The sequence below is a fragment of the Bos grunniens genome, chromosome 10 (assembly GCF_055505025.1).
Source record: "Bos grunniens cultivar Pamir isolate PY7600 chromosome 10, Bosgru_T2T1.0, whole genome shotgun sequence".
Classification (NCBI taxonomy): Eukaryota; Metazoa; Chordata; class Mammalia; order Artiodactyla; family Bovidae; genus Bos; species Bos grunniens.
Genome location: NC_141174.1, coordinates 73,653,292 through 73,673,448, shown reverse-complemented (window position 1 = coordinate 73,673,448; position 20,157 = coordinate 73,653,292). Strand labels below are relative to the sequence as shown.

The 20,157-nt window shown below is 41.8% G+C and overlaps 1 protein-coding gene across 25 annotated transcripts in view; it reads left to right on the top strand.

Moving 5' to 3' along the window:
- FMN1 (formin 1) overlaps positions 1-20,157 on the top strand; it is a 497,211-nt gene that overhangs the window by 319,356 nt on the left and 157,698 nt on the right. For 24 of the 25 annotated variants that reach the window (XM_086322043.1, XM_086322036.1, XM_086322044.1 and 21 more), the window contains 4 exons: positions 5,987-6,048; positions 8,235-8,323; positions 17,652-17,781; positions 19,225-19,371. In XM_086322043.1, coding sequence (XP_086178169.1) covers positions 5,987-6,048; positions 8,235-8,323; positions 17,652-17,781; positions 19,225-19,371 — 428 coding nt within the window. The remainder of the gene's footprint in view (positions 1-5,986; positions 6,049-8,234; positions 8,324-17,651; positions 17,782-19,224; positions 19,372-20,157) is intronic. The other variant, XR_015135041.1, reaches the window with a different exon arrangement.

Sequence of the window (20,157 nt, the reverse complement as noted above, 5' to 3'; positions counted from 1 at the left end):
CCCCGCTCTTGTGAAAAAGCTGTCTCCAAAGTGGAGAGGGAATTTACCTATTGTGTAAGACCTTGACCCCCGTCCCTGTGCCTGAAGCAGGCGCATAGTTTTTATGTGTGCCTGTTAGTTTGAATTTGTGATACTGATCTGCTTTTTGTCCCTGCTGACGGTTATTATATCTTAATGGGCGAAACCCTACTCTAATGATCCTTGTGTATATAACTCTCAGAGTACAGAGCAGGCACCAGAGGACCACATAAAAATGTTTGCCTCAATTTCCCTGCAAAAAAGGAGCCCAGAAACCAGACTTGACCAAGTAACAGATTTTTAAAGGTAAAGGAACCCAATAAAATTACCAGCTTTTCACAGCGTGTGTCTATTTCCTCTCGACCTATTGTGAGGTGTAGGTGAAATACTCTAACTGAACTGACAGTGGGAGCAGGGGTAACTAAGGAGAGAGGGAGATAAAAGTAAAACCCACCAGCCGTGATTGATATCACAGTAGCAATGAGTTGTTGGGGTCTCCCCTTTGTGAATTTGGCACTTCACCTTTCTGACACCGTGTGCGGGAGTGTTGGTATAATGAGCCTGATACAGATGGGAGCAAAAGCTAGAGAGTTACTTGGAATACTGTATCAGGGCTTGGAGGTGTGCTGGAGAATTGTGTAGGCTGGTATTTGCTTATTCAACTTATATGATATAAAGGGTTTTGTGTGTATAAGAGAGAGAAATAGAGTATGTTTTTGCAAGTACAAAGTGGAGGGGGCTACCTGGTCCTAGGTAACTCCAAAAATATTTTAATCAATGACTGATTTATTTCTTTGATGTATTTGTCAATTAACTAACAGAATAGGTTCATAGACTGCTTCTAAATTTGATAGTGAGCACTTTCAAGTATCAATTCTGTAACACACTGTCCCGTATCTGGGGACTAGCAGGATCATGTATAGATTCTGGCCCTTGTAGGAACTTAAACTGTTCATGGTAAATAGAAGGCAGGACTATGTACATGCAAAATGTCTCTCCTATGAGTCACGGCACTTTGGCTCTTTTTACTTTTGACCCCTTTGGCCAATAGCCTAACCTTCCCTGGCCACCCTGTAAAATAGAAATAATAGAAAGTGTTTAATTTCTTAAGTTCCTAGGCTCAACCAGATGATGTCGTTTCAGTGCTGCTTCCACCTCTGAACTTTATTTTACTTTTTCAGTTTTAAGCTCCTCACGTGGAAGAGGAGAAACCTCAGCGGAATACTTGGCATTGGCCCTAAATTAACCTCTCCATTGACTTCTTCCTCTCCCCGACTCCTCCCCCAGGTCCTAAGGGGACAGCACCTTGCATATCCATGCATATCCATGACATACGCATATGCGTATGTCACCTTGTCAGCTCCTCTGCGTATTTTGTGGTGGCCCAAGCCCTCCCTCTACACCTAAATGGAAAACCTCAGGCTGATTTGACACCAGACTTGCTTCCCTGGGCTCAGTTGATGACAGCACTCCCCAGAGCTCTGCAGTCTTTCTCTCCTGTTCTGTTCTTTCTGTCCACAGTACTCTGGCTTTCACTACCTCTGCCGTGCTGAACTAAGTTCTAAAACATTCTTTCCAAATTTTGCTCTATCCTATGTACTAGAACTCTGTCCCATTGCCTCACCTACTCATCAGTGCTCATGGCCTCCCTGCGATGTGCCACAGGCTCTTCACCTTGGCCTTCAGGATTCCACAGGCCCTTGCTCCAAACTGTATGTAAAGAATGCTCTCTTCAAGCCAGATCTGGACTCTCCACCATTGCCTGTGTGTTCTCTGGGCCTGTATGTGTTCGCTTCTTCATCCTGGGAATGTCTCACATCTTTCCCATTGACATTTGCTGGCGCTTGTCCATTACAGATTGTGAGTGCTTGGAATGGACTTGGCTTGATTCATGATGATTAATAAATGGGTGCTTTAGCTGTCTGCCTAAAGCAGTATAACAGTTGAATTTCTACTCATGGCTTTTTGCCTATGGGGATACCACTGTTTAAAACATCTTTGAAGGTTAAGAATGAGAGGAAAGATAGTTTCGTTATTCTTTCCTTTAAAATGAGAAGATTTGCTTGTAAAATTTAGTGATTTTGAGGTATGGAGTATTCAGGCCAGCATTGTATCTGTACTGAGTATATGGATGGGGCATGATTGTGCAGCTTTACTCACCATACTTTGATTTTTTAAATGGAAACAAACAAGGGTGGGCAAACAACCTTAATTCAGATATGCATATTATTTTTATTCATCAGTCCTATCCCTTTTAAAAGTCTCTTTTTCAAAACCTCACGCTGTCTTTATCGAGGAACTTTTCCTGACACGTAGCAGCAAGACTCGCTCTTTGGGATTTCTGGGACATCTGTTTTATCTATAGACATTTATCTTATTCCTGTTACTACCCCCAGGACTATGCTGGATGGTGGGATTATCAAGATGTGTAGAAATGATCCCTGACTACAGACCTTCCACGACCAAGTGTTAAGCAACTTACTAATATGGCTTCTTAAAATAGACTCTTTCACCCAGTATAAAATATGAGTGGTCCCATGGAAGAGGTAAAGAATGAGTACTCAATGATCCAAAGATCAAGGAGCATCCTTCCAGGCGAGGAAACTTTTCACCAAGGCCTAGGAGGGTGAGGGGCAGGAAGGGAAAAAACTATGGAATGTTCAGGAGTAGAGAGGTGTGTGGCTGGAGCTCAGGGGGCCTGGGAGCAGTGGAAATGGTAAAGGATGAGATTGGAAGTGTCACTCAGGGCCAGGAAAGGAATGGACTTAAAAATTAGGCCTATCGGCTGGACTTTACCCAATATTTAAAGGAAAGACATCTAAGGTATTTCAAACATCAAAGTAAAACTTTGATTAAAAAAAAATAATAATAACTTGGGTGGTACGAAGAAAAGTGCTTTGATGGGCAAGATGGAAATGAGAAGTTAAGATTAGGTTAGCTTTCTAAATAGACCCGAAAAGTGAAAGTGTTAGTCACTCAGGCGTGTCCAACTCTTGGTCAACCCCATGGACTGTAGCCCTCCAGGCTGCAGGCTATCCATGGAATTCTCCAGGCAAGAACACTGGAATGGGTAGCCATTCCCTTCTCCAGGGGATCTTCCCAACCCAGGGATCAAACCAAGGTCTCGCACATTGCGGGCCATTTCTTTTCTGTCTGAGCCACCAGGGAAGCCCAAATGGACCCGAAGTTATCTAATATTTCCCTTAAGACGTTCAATACATTATTTTTCATAATTAGAGTTACACATATACCTTTTCTATTAACACTTCTGAAGGTGGGCCTTGAGTGGGGTTTTAAAGGACCAAAAGGGTTTAAATAGCAACTGCTCCTACTGGAAACACTCAAGTATTCCAGAAAGTGGTAGTCTTCTTTCTCTAATTCTTTCCAGATGTTAAAGCAGATAAGGCATTAACAAGCATTAAAACACGTACACAGTGTGTATAGTTAACATCACATAGTCACTATTTGTAGGTTCTATTTTGATTTCTCATAATGCTCTATGAGCTCGGTTTAGCATGCATCTTGCTTTAATGTTTTCAGTAAGTGAAATTAGACCCATCCTATGAATGTGTGTGTGTGTGCTCAGGTATATCCGGCTCTGTGTGACCCCATGGATTGTAGCCTGCCAGGCTTCTCTGTCCAGGGGATTTCCCAGGCAAGAATACTGGAGTCAGTACACTGAACCTAATAGAACTGAATGTGACAGATCATGTAGGTAAATTTTGCTTCCATCCATAATAGTCATCTTGGTCTTTTTCTGAATCTTGGGCTTATTCCTTCACCAAGATAAGAAACCTCTTTCTGTCCTTACCTCTCACTGGCAGGCTTTTCTCCCACTCATAGAACTTGACCTGCTGAGCTCTTAGCTTAAATGTCACCTCTTCAAAGAAGCCTTCATCCATCAGCCTCTCTAAGGTTGCTTATTGCTCTACTCTTTCTTTACATCATTATCTGTAACTATTTACTTGTTTATTTTCTATCCCCTAAGCTGGAGTATAAGTCTCATGAGACCAAGTGCCTTCAATGTCTTAGACACATTTGATTTATATAATCACAGCATTTTAGAACAGTTTCTAGAACTTGGTGCACATTCAACAAATATTTATTCAAGGGCTGGGTGAATGAATGAATAAATGTTGCCAGAGCCCACGCTCATTCTCCAGTCCCATCCTCCCTACGTGTTTTCCTCCGTTTCCTAGCACACTGGAGGGGAATTGGCTGAGGATATAACCCATCAAATTGTATATCTGGGACCCAGACTGATTAACTTCTGAAACTCAAATATTTACTCACCAGGAAAGGAAGCCAACAGATCCTTCTCTTTCCCATTAGTTAAGATCACTTGATTATATGTAAACTTGCAGTTATATGCAGTACCTAGTTTAGAAATGAACATCTCTGATAAATTATTTTTAGAATTTTGCCTTGTCTTACTGCATTTTCATTGGCTGATTTTTATAGGAAACTATTATAATTTACATAAAATAGACATTGTTCCTGGCTCTTTTTTGTTTCCTTAAAGCATCAGAAATTTAAAAATGCGTGGTCCTGTTAATAAGTTAGTGAAATCATCTTATCTCCATGCATAGTATAACAGTCCTGGGAGGGTAAATTCTTTCCTTCTTTCCTCAAAGGACATTTTTCTTTAGTGGTTTTAGATTGGCCTCTTCAGGAGTGTAATCTTCCTTCGTCTTGGTGGAATCTGAGATGACTGACTTTGTCACTAGCGTATTAACCGCTTCTTTTCTCACTACTCCATGTAGCTGAGGAACAGCTTGCTGATTAACTCCTGAATTAGAGAAGGTGCCCTGTGAAGGAATTTTAAGTACATTTCTCAGTATTCTGTGAAGTTACATGATCTTAGCTCAGTTAATTAAGTTTATTAAAATTGTATAAAGGGGTTCATACAATTCTAAACCATAGAAGAAGCAAAACAATTTGAAAGCAACCTGCCCTTTACCTTGATCCCTACCTTCTCCAAAACCATGGTGTAATGCCAACCAACAGAGTAATGGTTGACGAGCAGAATTTTAAGGCATTCTAAATATCACTGGTTGGTTTAATAAAATTAATTAGCCTGCCACGTAGAAAATTTACTAGCGTGCTGGTTAATTTCACAATGTAAAGTCAGAGAAGGGAGGTGGGGTTGAGGGAACAAACCTTATTAGTTTTGAATAATTATTTAAAGATGTGGAGCTGCCTATTTCAGGCACTTTGATTGCCAAATCCATTAAGGCTTTAAAATCTCCATGTTTGTATGCTGGTATATATGGGAAGGAATCTCTTTAGATGAAATCACAGGCATATTAGTTAACAGCTAAATGACTTATTTAAGATACAGAACAACAAGTAGAATCCAAATAAAACCATGGGAACGAGAACTTGCCTTAAGACTTGCTCATGGGAGGTTTCCATAATCTTAATTTGCCATTGATGCAATTATTGCTTTTTCTTGTCTTTTTAATCCAAACAAGATGTTTGCAGCAGCCATGGAAAGGTGCCTGAAATCACATGCCTGAATTCATTTAATTTGCCAACATCGTCTTTTTTCTCTCCCTCTTCCTGGTAATGGGCAAGCGTCAGTTCTGGTGCATTAGGTATTAAATCTCTTCAATTACCAGGCGGGAAGAAAGATTTAAAATTGTGTTTCAAACCTACTAACTGATTTAGTTTTAAAACACAAACACTTCTCCTGCGGAGCCTAAATTAAACTGCAGAAAGGATGCAGAGCTTGAGGAATTAAACCAGGCAGGGCCAAGGCTTAGGCCAGCAATCAGAACCACTTTGGTTTCTTTCACAGGGCCCCCCTGGTGCAGAAGGAGAGGGGGCAAGAGCATGTCAGAAGACAACCTGTGTGAGAGAGGGCAAACGTTTACATTGCTTGGTAGCTGGACATGGAGTAAACGTTAGTGCAGCAGAGTCCGGTCTAACCTCTTATCCTTTCTCGTTCTCTTTGGGTGCTCGGCAGCCATTTTTAATGTGGACGATTCTGTGGTTGATCTGGAAACCCTGGCAGCCTTATATGAAAACGTGAGTATCAGAGTTTCCAGATTTTTGTATCTTAACTAACTTTAAAAAATATGTTAATGTCTAAAAAATCATTGTATGTGACTCCTCCCACCCAAAAAATCACTGATCCATTCATGTTCCTTGGCAGTGGGAATTTTGACATTGCGTGGAAGAGAGTAAGGTACAGAAAAGCCAGCTCAAATGAGAGTGAACATGAGGAAACACTAGGCTCTTGACCTCCCTCCCCCTCACAATACAGTGAGGGATGTCTTGACATCCCTCCCCCTCACTGTGATATCTGGGTTAGTAGATTTCTTCTACAGGGGAGGGTGGTTCAATGGGGAGGCCACATCTATGCCACAGAACGCGGCCCTGTGATTTGTAATCAGAGTGAATGAAGCTAAGTTACCAGCTTAATATTGGTGTATAACCAGTGTCATCTTCTGAGGAATGAGGATGTTGTCTCCAGCTTGGATGATTACTTTTAGTCCAGGGAAGCTGATGGCATTGAATGTAGGAAATAGTATCGGATGGTGAGTGTGTGTTTTGGATTTAGAGTGAGATATTCAGGTTTGAGATCCAGCTCTGTCATGGACAACTGAGTGGCTCTGGGTCAGTTAAACTCCTAAACCTGTTTGATCCTCAGTACAATGGGGATTATAATAGGCTCTACATGATTTCTGTGACTATTAAAATAGAGCTCAATATATATATAGCAGTAGCACTGTATTTTGAAAATGAGCAGCACTGTATACATATATGGTCTTTAAATGTGGATTATATGTGTAAATAACCAGAGTAATTGACAGGCTTTCTTGAGAACATGACACAAGAGAGTCCCAGTTCCCATAATTGTTAACTGCTCTGGTTCACTGACTCTGTTAGATTTGAATATATAGATTGAACCAGATTCTCTTTACTGAGTAATGCTATTTACCAGAGCTGTATAGCATGCTTTGGTTACCAGGCTCAGAAAATGATTCAATACTTCGGTTCCCAGGGACTTTAAACCTCTCACAGAAAATTTGAATAGTGTGTTAATCCAGTCTAGCAGGATTTCTGATTCCCTTCACGTTTTTATATCCTTTTTGTATATCAGGAATTGTTTAGTATTAATATAATATGATGGGTGGGAATGTCCCATGTTTCTATTGGGAAGGCTTTCATTAATAGGTAAGAAGATGCATGAATCCTAGGCCATCCTGGCACATGTGTGGAATACCTGGAGGGCAGCATGGAATTATAGAATAAAGATGTTTCACGTCAAGCTCTTTACCAGGTAGTTAGTCTAAGTCTCGGTGGAGTCATCTATAACACAAGGATGCAATGCTTGATGTTGGAGGACTTCGTAAAAGGCAAAATGCCTTCTAGGGACTTTTAGTTGTACCTCAGGCTCAGGACTGTGTGCGTGGCGGGTACTTGTTAGCTTACAGTAGCAGTAAGCCACATATGATTGACATAGGTGGATACATTGAGAAAGTATGAGACCAAATGCCAAAGTAAGTAGTGCAGACAGCAAATACTTAGAAAATTCAGAGAGAACCTGCTGACCAGAAATTTAAAAATCAGGATCCTATGTAAGTTAGGAGGGCTGTTTTGAGGATGAGGAAGCAGATGCTAAGGAAAGCTTGACCCATATCTGATCTTACAGGGAAAGACACTAGGGATTTAAGGTAGCAATTAAATTCCTGGCTTGTATATCCAGCTCAGGTTACTTATATGACCATTGGGTTTTAGCCAGTGATTCTCAAACGTTAGCCTGAGAATCACCTGGAGGGCTCTCTGAACCCCACTCTTAAGAGTGTTGGCCCTACTTCCTGCATAAAGTATGTCCAAGATGTGCTCAGTTGCACTAAGTCATGTCTGACTCTTTGTGACCCCATGGACTGTAGTCCACCAGGCTCCTCTGTCCGTGGAATTCTTCAGGCAAGAATACTGGAGTAGTTTGCCATCTCCTCTTCCAGGGGATCTTCCTAACCCAGGAATTGAAGCTGCATCTCCAGCATTGGCTGGCAGATTTTTTGTTTTTTAAACCACAGAGCCACCTGGGAAGCCCTATGCCCAAGATAGGGCCAACAATTGCAATTGGCATTTCTAATTAGTGACAGGTGATGCTAATGGTCCAGAGACCATACTTTGAGACATATTGCTTTAGACAGATTCTCACTGCTCATTTTTGTGTGTGTTTTGCTTCTATTTCAACACAGAGAGCCCAAGAGGATGAACTCGTTAAAATAAGAAAGTATTATGAGACATCCAAAGAGGAAGAATTGAAGCTGCTGGATAAACCTGAGCAGTAAGGATGCTTGAACACTTTTCTGTTAATAAAAGGAGAAGGGCCTTCCCTATCTTCCTGCCTCCAGCTCCGAATAACCACATCTAAGCTGTGCCAAGCTCAGTCACAGCAGCGTCATTCCCGTGACCTATTGCATGCAGCAGGATGACCTGACTGCCGGGAAAGGCAGCTGGGAGATTTGTGCTGCTGGGTAGCATGTCTCAAGCCCTCACCCCACCCCTCGTGACTCCCCTTTTCTTGTCCTAGCAAATCGTTAATTCCTCCTAGACTAAACATTCTGGCCAAAAGGGTAACTGAGGAAGGAAGAAGTTACTGCTCCGTTTAAGGTTCTGCTGATGCAGTTGAAAGAGATGATGTCAGAGTCACAGGATTCAAATTGATTTTCCTAAATATCGTATCCAGTAAATGTTGCCTGCATGTGCCAGCTTTCTCCCCACACTCTCCACCTGCTCTTCCTAATTTCAGTGTGACTTTTCATCCTTCATTTGCACGTGCTTATGCTGCTCTCCAGTCACTGTTTAGACATGTCTGCTCTCTGTTTTGAGGTACTCCACACACTCTTGTTCTTTGCTGGGCTCTTGGGATCTGCAGCCCCCCAGGTTCCACCCAGGACTCTGAGAATGTGGGCTGGGTCCTGAGTGGACAGAGGGCTCCTTTGCCTGTTGCTCCTTTGAGTGCTTCCTGCCCAAGGAAGGGTACCCTTCTCAGCTTGGAGAGGAGGGGAGGGATAGGAAACAGAGGAAATCAATCGAGTTTAGAGTAAGTAGGACTTCCCTGGTGGCTCAGTTGGTAAAGAATCCACCTGTAATACAGGAGACCCAGGTTTGATCTCTGGCTGGGGAAGATACCCTGGAGAAAGAAATGGCAACCCACTCCAGTATTCTTGCTGGGAAATCCCATGGACAGAGGAGCCTGGTGGGCTATAGTCCATGGGGTCACAAAGAGCTGGACATGACTTAATGATTAAACCACCACCAGGGTTATAAGTCAGCCCCAGAGATAGGTGAACGGCTTGTCCTGAAACCTTCATACCTTGCCCTTGGTTCCTCTAAAATACCCCACTTCCTTTGTTATAGCAAGGTCCAAAAATCATCTCCCAGTGACTGGGTGGGGGATTTTTAGGTTTACTCAATTACTGACAAACCTTTATGGTAATTTGGGCACACTTCATTGATTGGCTTTCATGTGGAGCATATGCCAGGACTCTCCCCAAAACACACCCAAAGTTAGTTAGTTCATGAAGCCTAGGAATTTTGTGACTCAGTGGGCTCCCGTCCCCTTCAGTTCCATCACCCTGAGTCGCCATCCTTACCAACCCTACCCCTGACCCATCACGTGATCAATCCCATGTCATGCTTTCTAATATAATGAGTTAATTTCCACTAAATTGCCAACATCCGCTGGATCATCAAAAAAGCAAGAGAGTTCCAGAAAAACATCTATTTCTGCTTTATTGACTATGCCAAAGCCTTTGACTGTGTGGATCACAATAAACTGTGGAAAATTCTGAAAGAGATGGGAATACTAGACCACCTGACCTGCCTCTTGAGAAATTTGTATGCAGGTCAGGAAGCAACAGTTACAACTGGACATGGAACAACAGACTGGTTCCAAATAGGGAAAGGAGTACGTCAAGGCTGTACATTGTCACCCTGTTTATTTAACTTCTATGCAGAGTACATCATGAGAAACGCTGGGCTGGAAGAAGCACAAGCTAGAATCAAGATTTCTAAGAGAAATATCAATAACCTCAGATATGCAGATGACACCACCCTTATGGCAGAAAGTGAAGAGGAACTAAAAAGCCTCTTGATGAAAGTGAAAGAGGAGAGTGAAAAAGTTGGCTTAAAACTCAACATTCAGAAAACGAAAATCATGGCATCCAGTCCCACCACTTCATGGGAAATAGATGGGGAAACAGTGGAAACAGTGTCAGACTTTATTTTGGGGGGCTCCAAAATCACTGCAGATGGTGACTGCAGCCATGAAATTAAAAGACGCTTACTCCTTGGAAGAAAAGTTATGACCAACCTAGATAGCATATTGAAAAGCAGAGACATTACTTTGCCAACAAAGGTCTGTCTAGTCAAGGCTATGGTTTTTCCAGTGGTCATGTATGGATGTGAGATTTGGACTGTGAAGAAAGCTGAGTGCCAAAGAATTGATGCTTTTGAACTGTGGTGTTGGAGAAGACTCTTGAGAGTCCCTTGGACTGCAAGGAGATCCACCCAGTCCATTCTGAAGGAGATCAGCCCTGGGGTTTCTTTGGAAGGAATGATGCTAAAGCTGAAACTCCAGTACTTTGGCCACCTCATGTGAAGAGTTGACTCATTGGAAAAGACTGATGCTGGGAGGGATTGGGGGCAGGAGGAGAAGGGGACGACAGAGGATGAGATGGCTGGATGACATCACTGACTCAATGTCTGTGAGTCTGAGTGAACTCCGGGAGTTGGTGATGGACAGGGAGGCCTGGCGTGCTGCGATTCATGGGGTCGAGAAGGGTTGGACACGACTGAGCGACTGAACTGAACTGAACTGAAGGTGCTAATGACCGAAAATGAAAAGAATAATAACAGATATTTAGAAAAAGGCCATGGAAATATTTGAGGACTGACTTAGTCAGCTCTAACAAGGTACCTTCAACTGGGTGACTTGCCAACAACAAAAATGTGTATCTCACAGTTGCTGAAGCCAGAAGTCTGAGATCCAGCTGCAGCCATGGCTAGGTTCTAGTGAGAATGCTCTTGCACGCTGTGGACTGCCAATGTCTTCACGTGGCAGAGAACAGAGAGAGGAAAGAAGCTCTTGTGTCTCTTTTCTGCTGGGCACTGACCCCACTCATGAGGGATTAACTGTCATGTCCTTATTACTGCCCCAAATCCCTACTCCTTAATACTATCACATTAAGGGTCAGGATTTCAACATATGGATTTGGGGGGACACAAACATTCAGTCCATAATAGGGACAGTAGGACATACCAAACATTTGTTGTTCTTATTCAGTTGCTAAGTCATGTCCGACCCTGTGGCCCTATGGACTGCAGCGTGCCAGTCTCCTGTGTCCTCCATTATCGCCCAGAGTTTGCTCAGATTCATGTGCATTGAGTCGGTGATGCTGTTTAACCATCTCATCCTCTGCACCCCCTTCTCCTTTTGCCTTCAGTCTTTCCCAGCATCAGGGTCTTTCCCAGTGAGTTGGCTCTTTGCATCATGTGAGTAAGCATTTGGGTAGTGCTAACTATACCACATTAAGCAATGATCTTCTAAGCTCAGAGTTGGAAAACTTTACCTGTAAAGGACCTGGCAGTAAGTACTTTAGGCTTGGTGGGCCATGACAGTCTGTTGGAACTATTCAAGTCGACTGTTACAGTCCAGAAGCAGCCATAGATGATGGACGTGCCTGTGTGCCAATAACATTTTATTTATGGATGCTGAAATTTGAATTTCATATCATTTTTACACCTTATAAAATATTATCCTCTGTTGCCTTTTCCCCCAACCATTTAAAAATGTGAAAACCATTCTTAGCCGATAGACCATACAAAAACAAGTGATGGGCTGAATTTGGCCTGGAGTCTATAATTCACCAATCCCTGCTCTAAGCTACAGGAATGGCCAACCTGCTGAAATGAACAGTGGGCCCCTGCTCCTGGAAGGGGTCCCCTTTTCCTTCTGTGTTAATGCCTTTTTGGTATCATTTTACAAGATTAATTGCCAAGACAAAAAGTAATGGTAGCAGGTAATTAACAAAATGACTTCTTGTTCTTGCTTTCTCTACTGAGGATCTGGATAGAAGAGCATTTTTATTATCTTAATTTATTAAAAAATGTTTATTGGTATATTGTCACCCAGAGTGAAGTAAGTGTGAAAGAGAAAAGCAAATGTATCAGTGCACACATGTGGAATCTAGGAAAATGGTACTGATGAACCTATTTCCAAGGCAGAAATAGAGATGCAGATGAAGGGCATTTTTAAAGTTTGTAAGTGGTCATTTTAATGGCTTCCTTAACATGCTAAGCTCTTACTGACAGCAAAGAAGATGGCCATATTGTCCTGGTGATGTGTTTGGACTCACTTGCTAGAGGGTGAGGCCCAGAGAGGTAGGGCCTCCAGCCCTAAGTGAATTCCACCTTTGCTCCCAACCTCCTGCACAGCACAGCATTTGTTTGATTTATGCCAGAGTCTGATTTTTTGGCCACTTACTTGCCATTAGCGCCAAGTGAGTTGACTATAAGCATGTTTTACATACTGGAAAATATGAATCATTTATAGTTTCAACATTGCAGTTTCCTGAGATTCCTGTGGTGCCCGGTCCCATAAATTCGAGTCTGGAGAGGCTGGCTTCATCACTCACCTCATCAACTTTCTTGAGCCATGGGGCCAGATGTAGAAAGCCATTTCCCACAGAGATGTCATCTGCTTGGGACTAGGCTCTCTGAGGACCACTCTCTCCAGCGATGGTCCTCAACTCTGTTCACACTCTGCTTGGGGTGGTAGTGAGGCATTGGGAGCTTCTATTGCATTTGATTAGGCCTGGTGTGAGCTTTTTCTGGCCTGAAGTGAGGATACTGTATATAGCCTATTGGGATGCTCTACTTACGGGCTTCCCTGATAGCTCAGTTGGTAAAGAATCCACCTGCAATGCAGGAGACCCCAGTTCAATTCCTGGGTCAGGAAGACCCCCTGGAGAATGGGTAGGCTACCCACTCCAGTATTCTTGGGCTTCCCTGTGGCTCAGCTGGTAAAGAATCTGCCTGCAATGCAGGAGACCTGGGTTCGATCCCTGGGTTGGGAAGATCCCCTGGAGAAGGGAAAGGCTACCCACTCCAGTATTCTGCCCTAGAGAATTCCATGGAGTGTATAGTACATGGGATCACAAAGAGTTGGACATGACTGAGCAACTTTCACTTTTCACTTATGCCCATAGCTGCCTTGCCCTCCCGCCCCAACCAAATGAAGACACGTTGACTTTTTGAAATAAGGCTCTGTTAGCATTTTCCTCTGTGGAGGAACATAGGTTACAACATGCACAGACAGAAATGTTAACATTCAGGGTTCCGACGGATCATTAACCAAATATTAGTTCCTTGAAAACAGTGGCCTGTTGTGTCATTTCTGCTATGAGCTGAGTTACTGCTGTACATGTGTGACCCATTCTCTGTGAGGTGCAGAATATCTCTCCTGTATACAGACTGTAGTTACAGTCCACCCTGGCAAGACCATCCGGCCTTAAGGACAGAAGGGGAAGGTCCCTAGTCTGTGGCTCTTTGGGGATATTTAGTCCTTCCTATCTCTGGCCCTAGCATAGACTAGTCCTAAAGGAAATCAGTCCATAAATATTCATGAGTACCATGAGCTAATAATGCCCAAGACCCCCTCTTTGGGGATGGGTAAAAGAGTGCTTATCCCTTCCCTTATGGATAGAATATAAAACCCAGTTGAGGAGAGGGGATAAGATGTTAGACATTTCATAGCCTTTGAGGTAACCTTCCCTGGTGGCTCAGATGGTAAAGAATCCTCCTGCAATGCAGGCGACCTGAGTTTGATCCCTGAGTTGGGAAGATACCCTGGAGGAGAGCATGGCAACTAACTCCAGTATTCTCGCCTGGCGAATCCCCATGGACAGAGGAGCCTGGTGGGCTACAATCCATGGGGTCACAAAGAGTCGGACACGACTGAGTGACTAAGCACAGTACAGCACATGCCTCTGGTACTTTCTCAGGTAGATGGGAAATGGTGCTTTCCTCAAGTCTTTATTTTTCCCATATTTGCTACTCTAGTTTTTCTCATCTTCACCTTCTGCTAGGTGACCAGACCCCAAACCCACAAATCATCCTGGACTTTTCTCAGTATCTCAGGGGATGGGTCAGCTTCTCTGGGTCTGGCCCCCTCAATTGCTTTCTAACCATTTGCCCCTGTACATCCACACTGGTGGCCCTCTCACCTACCCCATTAGAATATTCCAGGTATTCCCAGCCTCAGATCCGCTCCAGTCCAGATAACCTCCAGTCAATCATCCAAGCCTTGCCAGGACAATTTTATAAAACAAAAAGCTGGAAGTGTCACTCTTCTGTTTCAAATCATTCATTCATTCAGAAAAAGCTTGAAATCTTTGTTTTAGAATATGAAGCTCCATTTTAGCTTCTTCTCCCCTTTGCCCATGAATATCAGGCACCCTGTCTAGGCTGTCACTGGCAGTTTCTCACACATGACCTGCGCAAGCACCAGAGGGCTCCCAGAGATCTGGGCTGACATGGTCCTTCCAGGGCTCTGACTTCGATGCCCGGCATGTGACATCCATAGCTCCTGTTTTAGGTCCCATCACCAAGATCACTCATCAAACTCCATGGTAATTGAGGATTTATTTCTCAGGTGATCAAGAAGCAATTATGTATAAGTTAAATTAGGTTCTCAGGTCTTAGCATGGTGCCTGACACACTGTAAGTGCTTCATACACATCGAAAAACAGTAAAATTCTTGGTGACTGATGCTATTAGTATTTTTGGTGACACATTTCCTAGAGTCCAATCTGAAAGTAATGTGAAATTTCTGAATTTCATTCCTGACTCAACTCTGGATATGTGTTTTGGCCCCTTCTCCATACACAGAACATGGGGTCTTTAAGATTCCCTGAAAGCCTTCCTAGTGCCAACCCTAATTCCAGTAAAGCTTTGAGCCCAGGGAACCTTGTAGTTCTATTTCATTTTTTTCTGGGTAACACAAATTAGTTGAGGCTATGGGCTCATCTCCTTCTGTGGATCCTAACGTCCTTTCTGGAGACTAGTTATAAATGATTGTTTATCCAGCATTTCCTTCTTCTCTTCTAAGTCCTTGCTGGTGAGCTGGGGTGTTGATCTGTATATTCTTGCCATCAGTTCTTCACTCACTGTGTCCACTTAAATAAGGAAGTGTACCTTCTCTGGGATATAGGTCCTGCTTTGGGAGTAGTGTTTCATGGTTGCGTTTGGAAAGGGAGAAATGGAGGGTGCTACCCTTGAGATATCTCTCGGCAGCATTTGAATATGTCAGACTTCCCAAGATTCACTCACAGGACCAGATGCCTCCCGGCCCATAAGCTTTTTATGGCTCGCATTTGTGAAAACTGGTGATACCCCTGATTTCAGTCATAAATGAATCAGTGGTTTGAAACTAATTTTAGCAAAGAAGCAATTTACATATAGTGTGTAATTTTTTCATCTTGTTCTGATTCAGAATTCCTTTGGGTTTTCATTTTTATATCCCATCACATGGTTTTCATAATAATCAAAAGTTACAAAACCTTAAAACAAAGGTATGTTTTCTTTTATGAGCATTCTTTGCTTCATCTCAGTGCGATTAAAAAGAAAAAGGATTATGACCTGGTTGTAGGATGAATAAGAAAAACAGTTGATTATTAGAATTATTATTAAAACCCAAGTGTCCCTAAAAGAGGCACAGAGTATTAACTAAGAAACGTTGGGGGGTTATGGAAAAAATGGGGCTCCAGCTTTGCTCCTGTGTAAAAGTATTCTTGGTAAGAGGTTACAAAATGTCAGGGTATTGATGTTACGATTTGACTAAGACTTTCAGAACTATCAGTTAATCATCATTTCAACCCCAGAATGGATTTAATAGCTGTTAGTGGATTCTCTCCTCTTCTGGATTCATTTCCAACTCTTTCCATCCATTTTGGTTTATACCCCTTCCTCGGGTGGTTGGCTTCGAGAATATGTAACTCTTCCAACTTAATTTTGCAAGGGGCTCCAGTGCCCAGCTGCTCAGACAGTGAGCTTCTGTGTGTGGGTCAGGACTCACCTTTAGCTTTTAAGACCTGTCTTGCTGTAATTTTTAAGAAACTTTAGATTGTTCTCGCTTAATGAGTGCCTGCCTTGTTCCAAGCATGGAACTATGAACTCTTGTCTGTGTAAGTAAGTTCATGTGGAAAAGTAAACACCTGTAGAATAGAATCATTATGACTATTATAATTGATTGAACAGAAAAATAATAGTAAGCTCATTTCAGAAATAGATTTCTTTTAGTCACTTGCCTCGTCTTCACTTAGCCTTTGTTAATACACCATTAGACAATACTGCACTATAAAGGGAGTTGATTGTGTTCTTTTCTTTTTTTTTTTCAGACTGTAAAGATTAATGCTTCCCATTTGGGTTTAGTCTTATTTGGGAAGCAGGAGATAGATTACTTGATGTGGTTCAGTATACTTGCATTAACTTTCTGTTCTTATACATCATACGTTTGTTTACCATTATAGAAACCCATTAATGTATTTTTAATTTTTAAAAATTGTATACAGTTTTTAAATATTACTTTCCATTTACAGCTATCGGAAAATATTGTCTATATTCTGTGTTGTAAAGTGTATCTTTGAGCCTGTCTTATACCCAGTCATTTGTACCTTCCACTCCCCTAGCCTTATATTGCTCCTCCCCCACTGGTAACCACTGGTTTGTTCTCTGTATCTGTGAATCTGCATCTTTTTGGTTATATTCATGATTTGGTTATATTTTTTAGATTCCACGTATAAGTGATATCATATAGTACTTGTCTGTCTTTGATTTATTTCACTTAGCATAGCATTATACCCTCCAAGTCCATCCATGTTGCTGCAGATGGTAAAATTTATTCTTTTTGTGGCCGAGTAGTATTCCATTGTAGAGAAGGAAATGGCAACCCACTCCAGTGTTCTTGCCTGGAGAATCCCAGGGACGGGGGAGCCTGGTGGGCTGCCGTCTATGGGGTCGCACAGAGTCGGACACGACTGAAGCGACTTAGCAGCAGCAGCAGCATTCCGTTGTGTGTACATCTTCTTTATCCGTGTATCTATTCACGAACACAGGTTGCTTCCATATCTTGGCAGTTATAAATAATGCCACTCTGAACACTGGGGTGCATATATTTTTTCAAAGAAGTGTTTTCAGTTTTTTTGGATGTATACTCAGGAGTGGAATTTCTAGGTCAAAAGGTAATTCTGTATTTAGGTTTTTGAGAAACCGCCATACTGTTTTCCACAGTGGCTGCAACAATTTGCATTCCTACCAACAGTGTACGAGAATTCTCCTTTCTCCACATCCTTGTTGACATTTGTTAGTGTTCTTTTTGATGATAGCCATTCTGATGGGTGGGAGGTGTTATACGGAAACCCATTTTGAAAAGTGGTTTTGTTGTCCACAGTAGAGCACATCCCTTGAGTTTGCTTATTTGATACCTTTTATGATGGTTCGATTGACATTGTCAAATAAGAAATGCTTTCATGGTGAATCTTTTTCTGCTGTCTTTTTATTTCCTGTGTGACTGTATATGAAGTCAGCTGATTCATTCTTAATTTTTACAGATTTTTACATGAGTTAGCCCAGATCCCTAATTTTGCTGAACGTGCCCAGTGCATAATCTTCAGATCTGTCTTTTCTGAGGGTATCACCGCCTTGCACCGAAAGGTAGAGATCATCACACGAGCTTCTAAGGTATGTTTGCTACCTAATTCAAGGATAACTTTGCCTTTCTTGGGGGTGGAGGAGGGAGTGGAGAGTGGGAAAGATCAACTTGAGTCCCTTTGTAGAAAACTTTTTGCCTTAAGATTGTGTATTTCCCTGTGACGATTATCCCATAAGTTTGTGTGCATGTATGTGAATGAGTAAGAAAGGAGATGCAGATTGATAGAGGATAAAGAGGGAGAAAAAAATAACACTTTTACAGATTTCTCACCTATTCCAAATACCTCCCAATATACATACTGGCCACTTAAAACCAACCTTAATAGTATAGTGTGTTTTCTACTCTAAGATTGCAAGAGATTTGCCTTAAACCAATGCACTGGATCATCTGAAATGTGTTTACATAGTGAAATATTGTAAGAAGATTCCAGAGACTTGATAAATGAAATAAATAATTATGGCAATGAGTGATGGGCCAATAAATTTTTGCTGGCTTCATCCCACTGGTGTTCTTTATAAATTCTTCAACTTGGCATTTTCTCCCAGTGACCTACATCCTTAACCACATGATGATCCTCCATAAATACTGTAGAGTTTAGTTGCTTATTTGAAGGCATTTTTTTTTCCCCTTCTAAGACATAAAAGATTTCAATAAAGAAAGCATAAATATCACCAAGGTGTATAATATGCACCTTCTAATAATGCCCTAAAAAGCAGGAACAGAGGTCAACTTGGAGCTGCAGTTGGTTTTCTGTCTTTACCCTGAAATAAAGGAAAATAAAGTCAACTGAAATTATAGAGAAGGGAGAAAAGTATCAGTTTGAAAATTTGCACTTGGAGCCAAAGAATGAGAGAGAAAGAGGTGAAACAAATGAGAGAGGAAGCTGAAGAAACCCCAAGAAGCTTGAAATTGTAATAGTTAACAGACAAATCAGCAAGCGCTTAATAAACAGAGCCTGTGACCTCGAAATACATTATTGTAGTTCACCTCTGAGGGTTATTTCCAGGGATAAGGAAGAATAGGCATGCTGTTGTATCTATCCAACATTTAACTATGCTGTTTATATACAGACAGTGTCCAAAACCAGATTCTCAAATGATCTTAAAACCTTTTGTATTTAGAAGCCATCAAATACAAAACCTAACTGTAACAACTCTCTTGTTTAAATTTCTGAATCCCTTAAAATAAGTATTTAAAAAATAAAATTGGCTCAAATAGAAATGTAATATTTAATATTCAGTGTTAAAACATGTACAGTTTGTAATTCATTGAAAGGATAAAACATGATGGCTGTTAACATTTTTTTTTAAGACACTTAGCTTAATGAAGTGTATTTTCTGTTTCACCAATTGTAAATCCTATTGGTAACAGGCCAGCAAACAGACTATCAGGTGCTTGGTGAACATTTGTTGTTAAATGAACATAGGTGCTTTTGGAGTTCAGCCTCATAATAATTATTATTTTTTTCCCAGGGTTTGCTGCACATGAAGAGTGTAAAAGATATTTTAGCTCTCATTCTGGCTTTTGGAAATTATATGAATGGAGGAAATAGGACTCGGGGACAAGCAGATGGATATAGCTTAGAAATTCTGCCCAAACTCAAGGACGTCAAAAGTCGGGTATTTATTTTTCATATGAGTTTCTGTGATCTGCCATCATTTTCCTTCTACCCTTTCAATTTTTTTGTTTTAAGTATCCCTAGTTGTTCCATTCATCTCTATCTTCCTCCTAGCAGTACATTTTTTTCTTTGCTTTCTTTTGAATACAGGTTTTTCGTGTTTGATCTTCTTTTGACGAAAAATTCCCAACATTCATTTGCTTGAAAGCACACAGTTAGATGTTGAACTACCATGAGAGGATAAAACAGATAGTGTACAGTATTAGCCATAGCACAAGACTTGAATCTGTTTGAATTTGGTGTTAGCTACTTGTAATTTACTCACCCCTGAGTAAGGAGCGATGCCGAATCACCAAGGGAGCTGAGCGTTTGAATTATCCTTTGGTCCACAACAATTGGACTGGGGGGTCCACTGTCAACCCCTCTGAGCCTGATTATCATTTGGCTCCACACCCCTGCAGAGCTCTCTTTAGAAACAAGCAGCCCATAGCTAGGCGTCCCTGTCAGGGGGCAGGGAGGGGGAATGGAGGGAGGGGAAACACAGAGGCAAATTAGAGTTAGACCCACGTGAACAAGACACAAAGGCTGCCTTGTGGGAGGGCTCGCTCTCCCCTGGAGTCCCAGGGTCATAAAGTGGCAGGGTGTTCCTTTTAAGCCATCTTGATTGTTTTTCATGCCATTAAGAACACACATTTTTTGAGAGGTGGGAAGGGAGGGATGGTTTTTCTGTTCTGCTCCCTGGTTCTCTTTAGCACTCCCCTTCCTCCTCCTTTCTTGGCTTTATGCC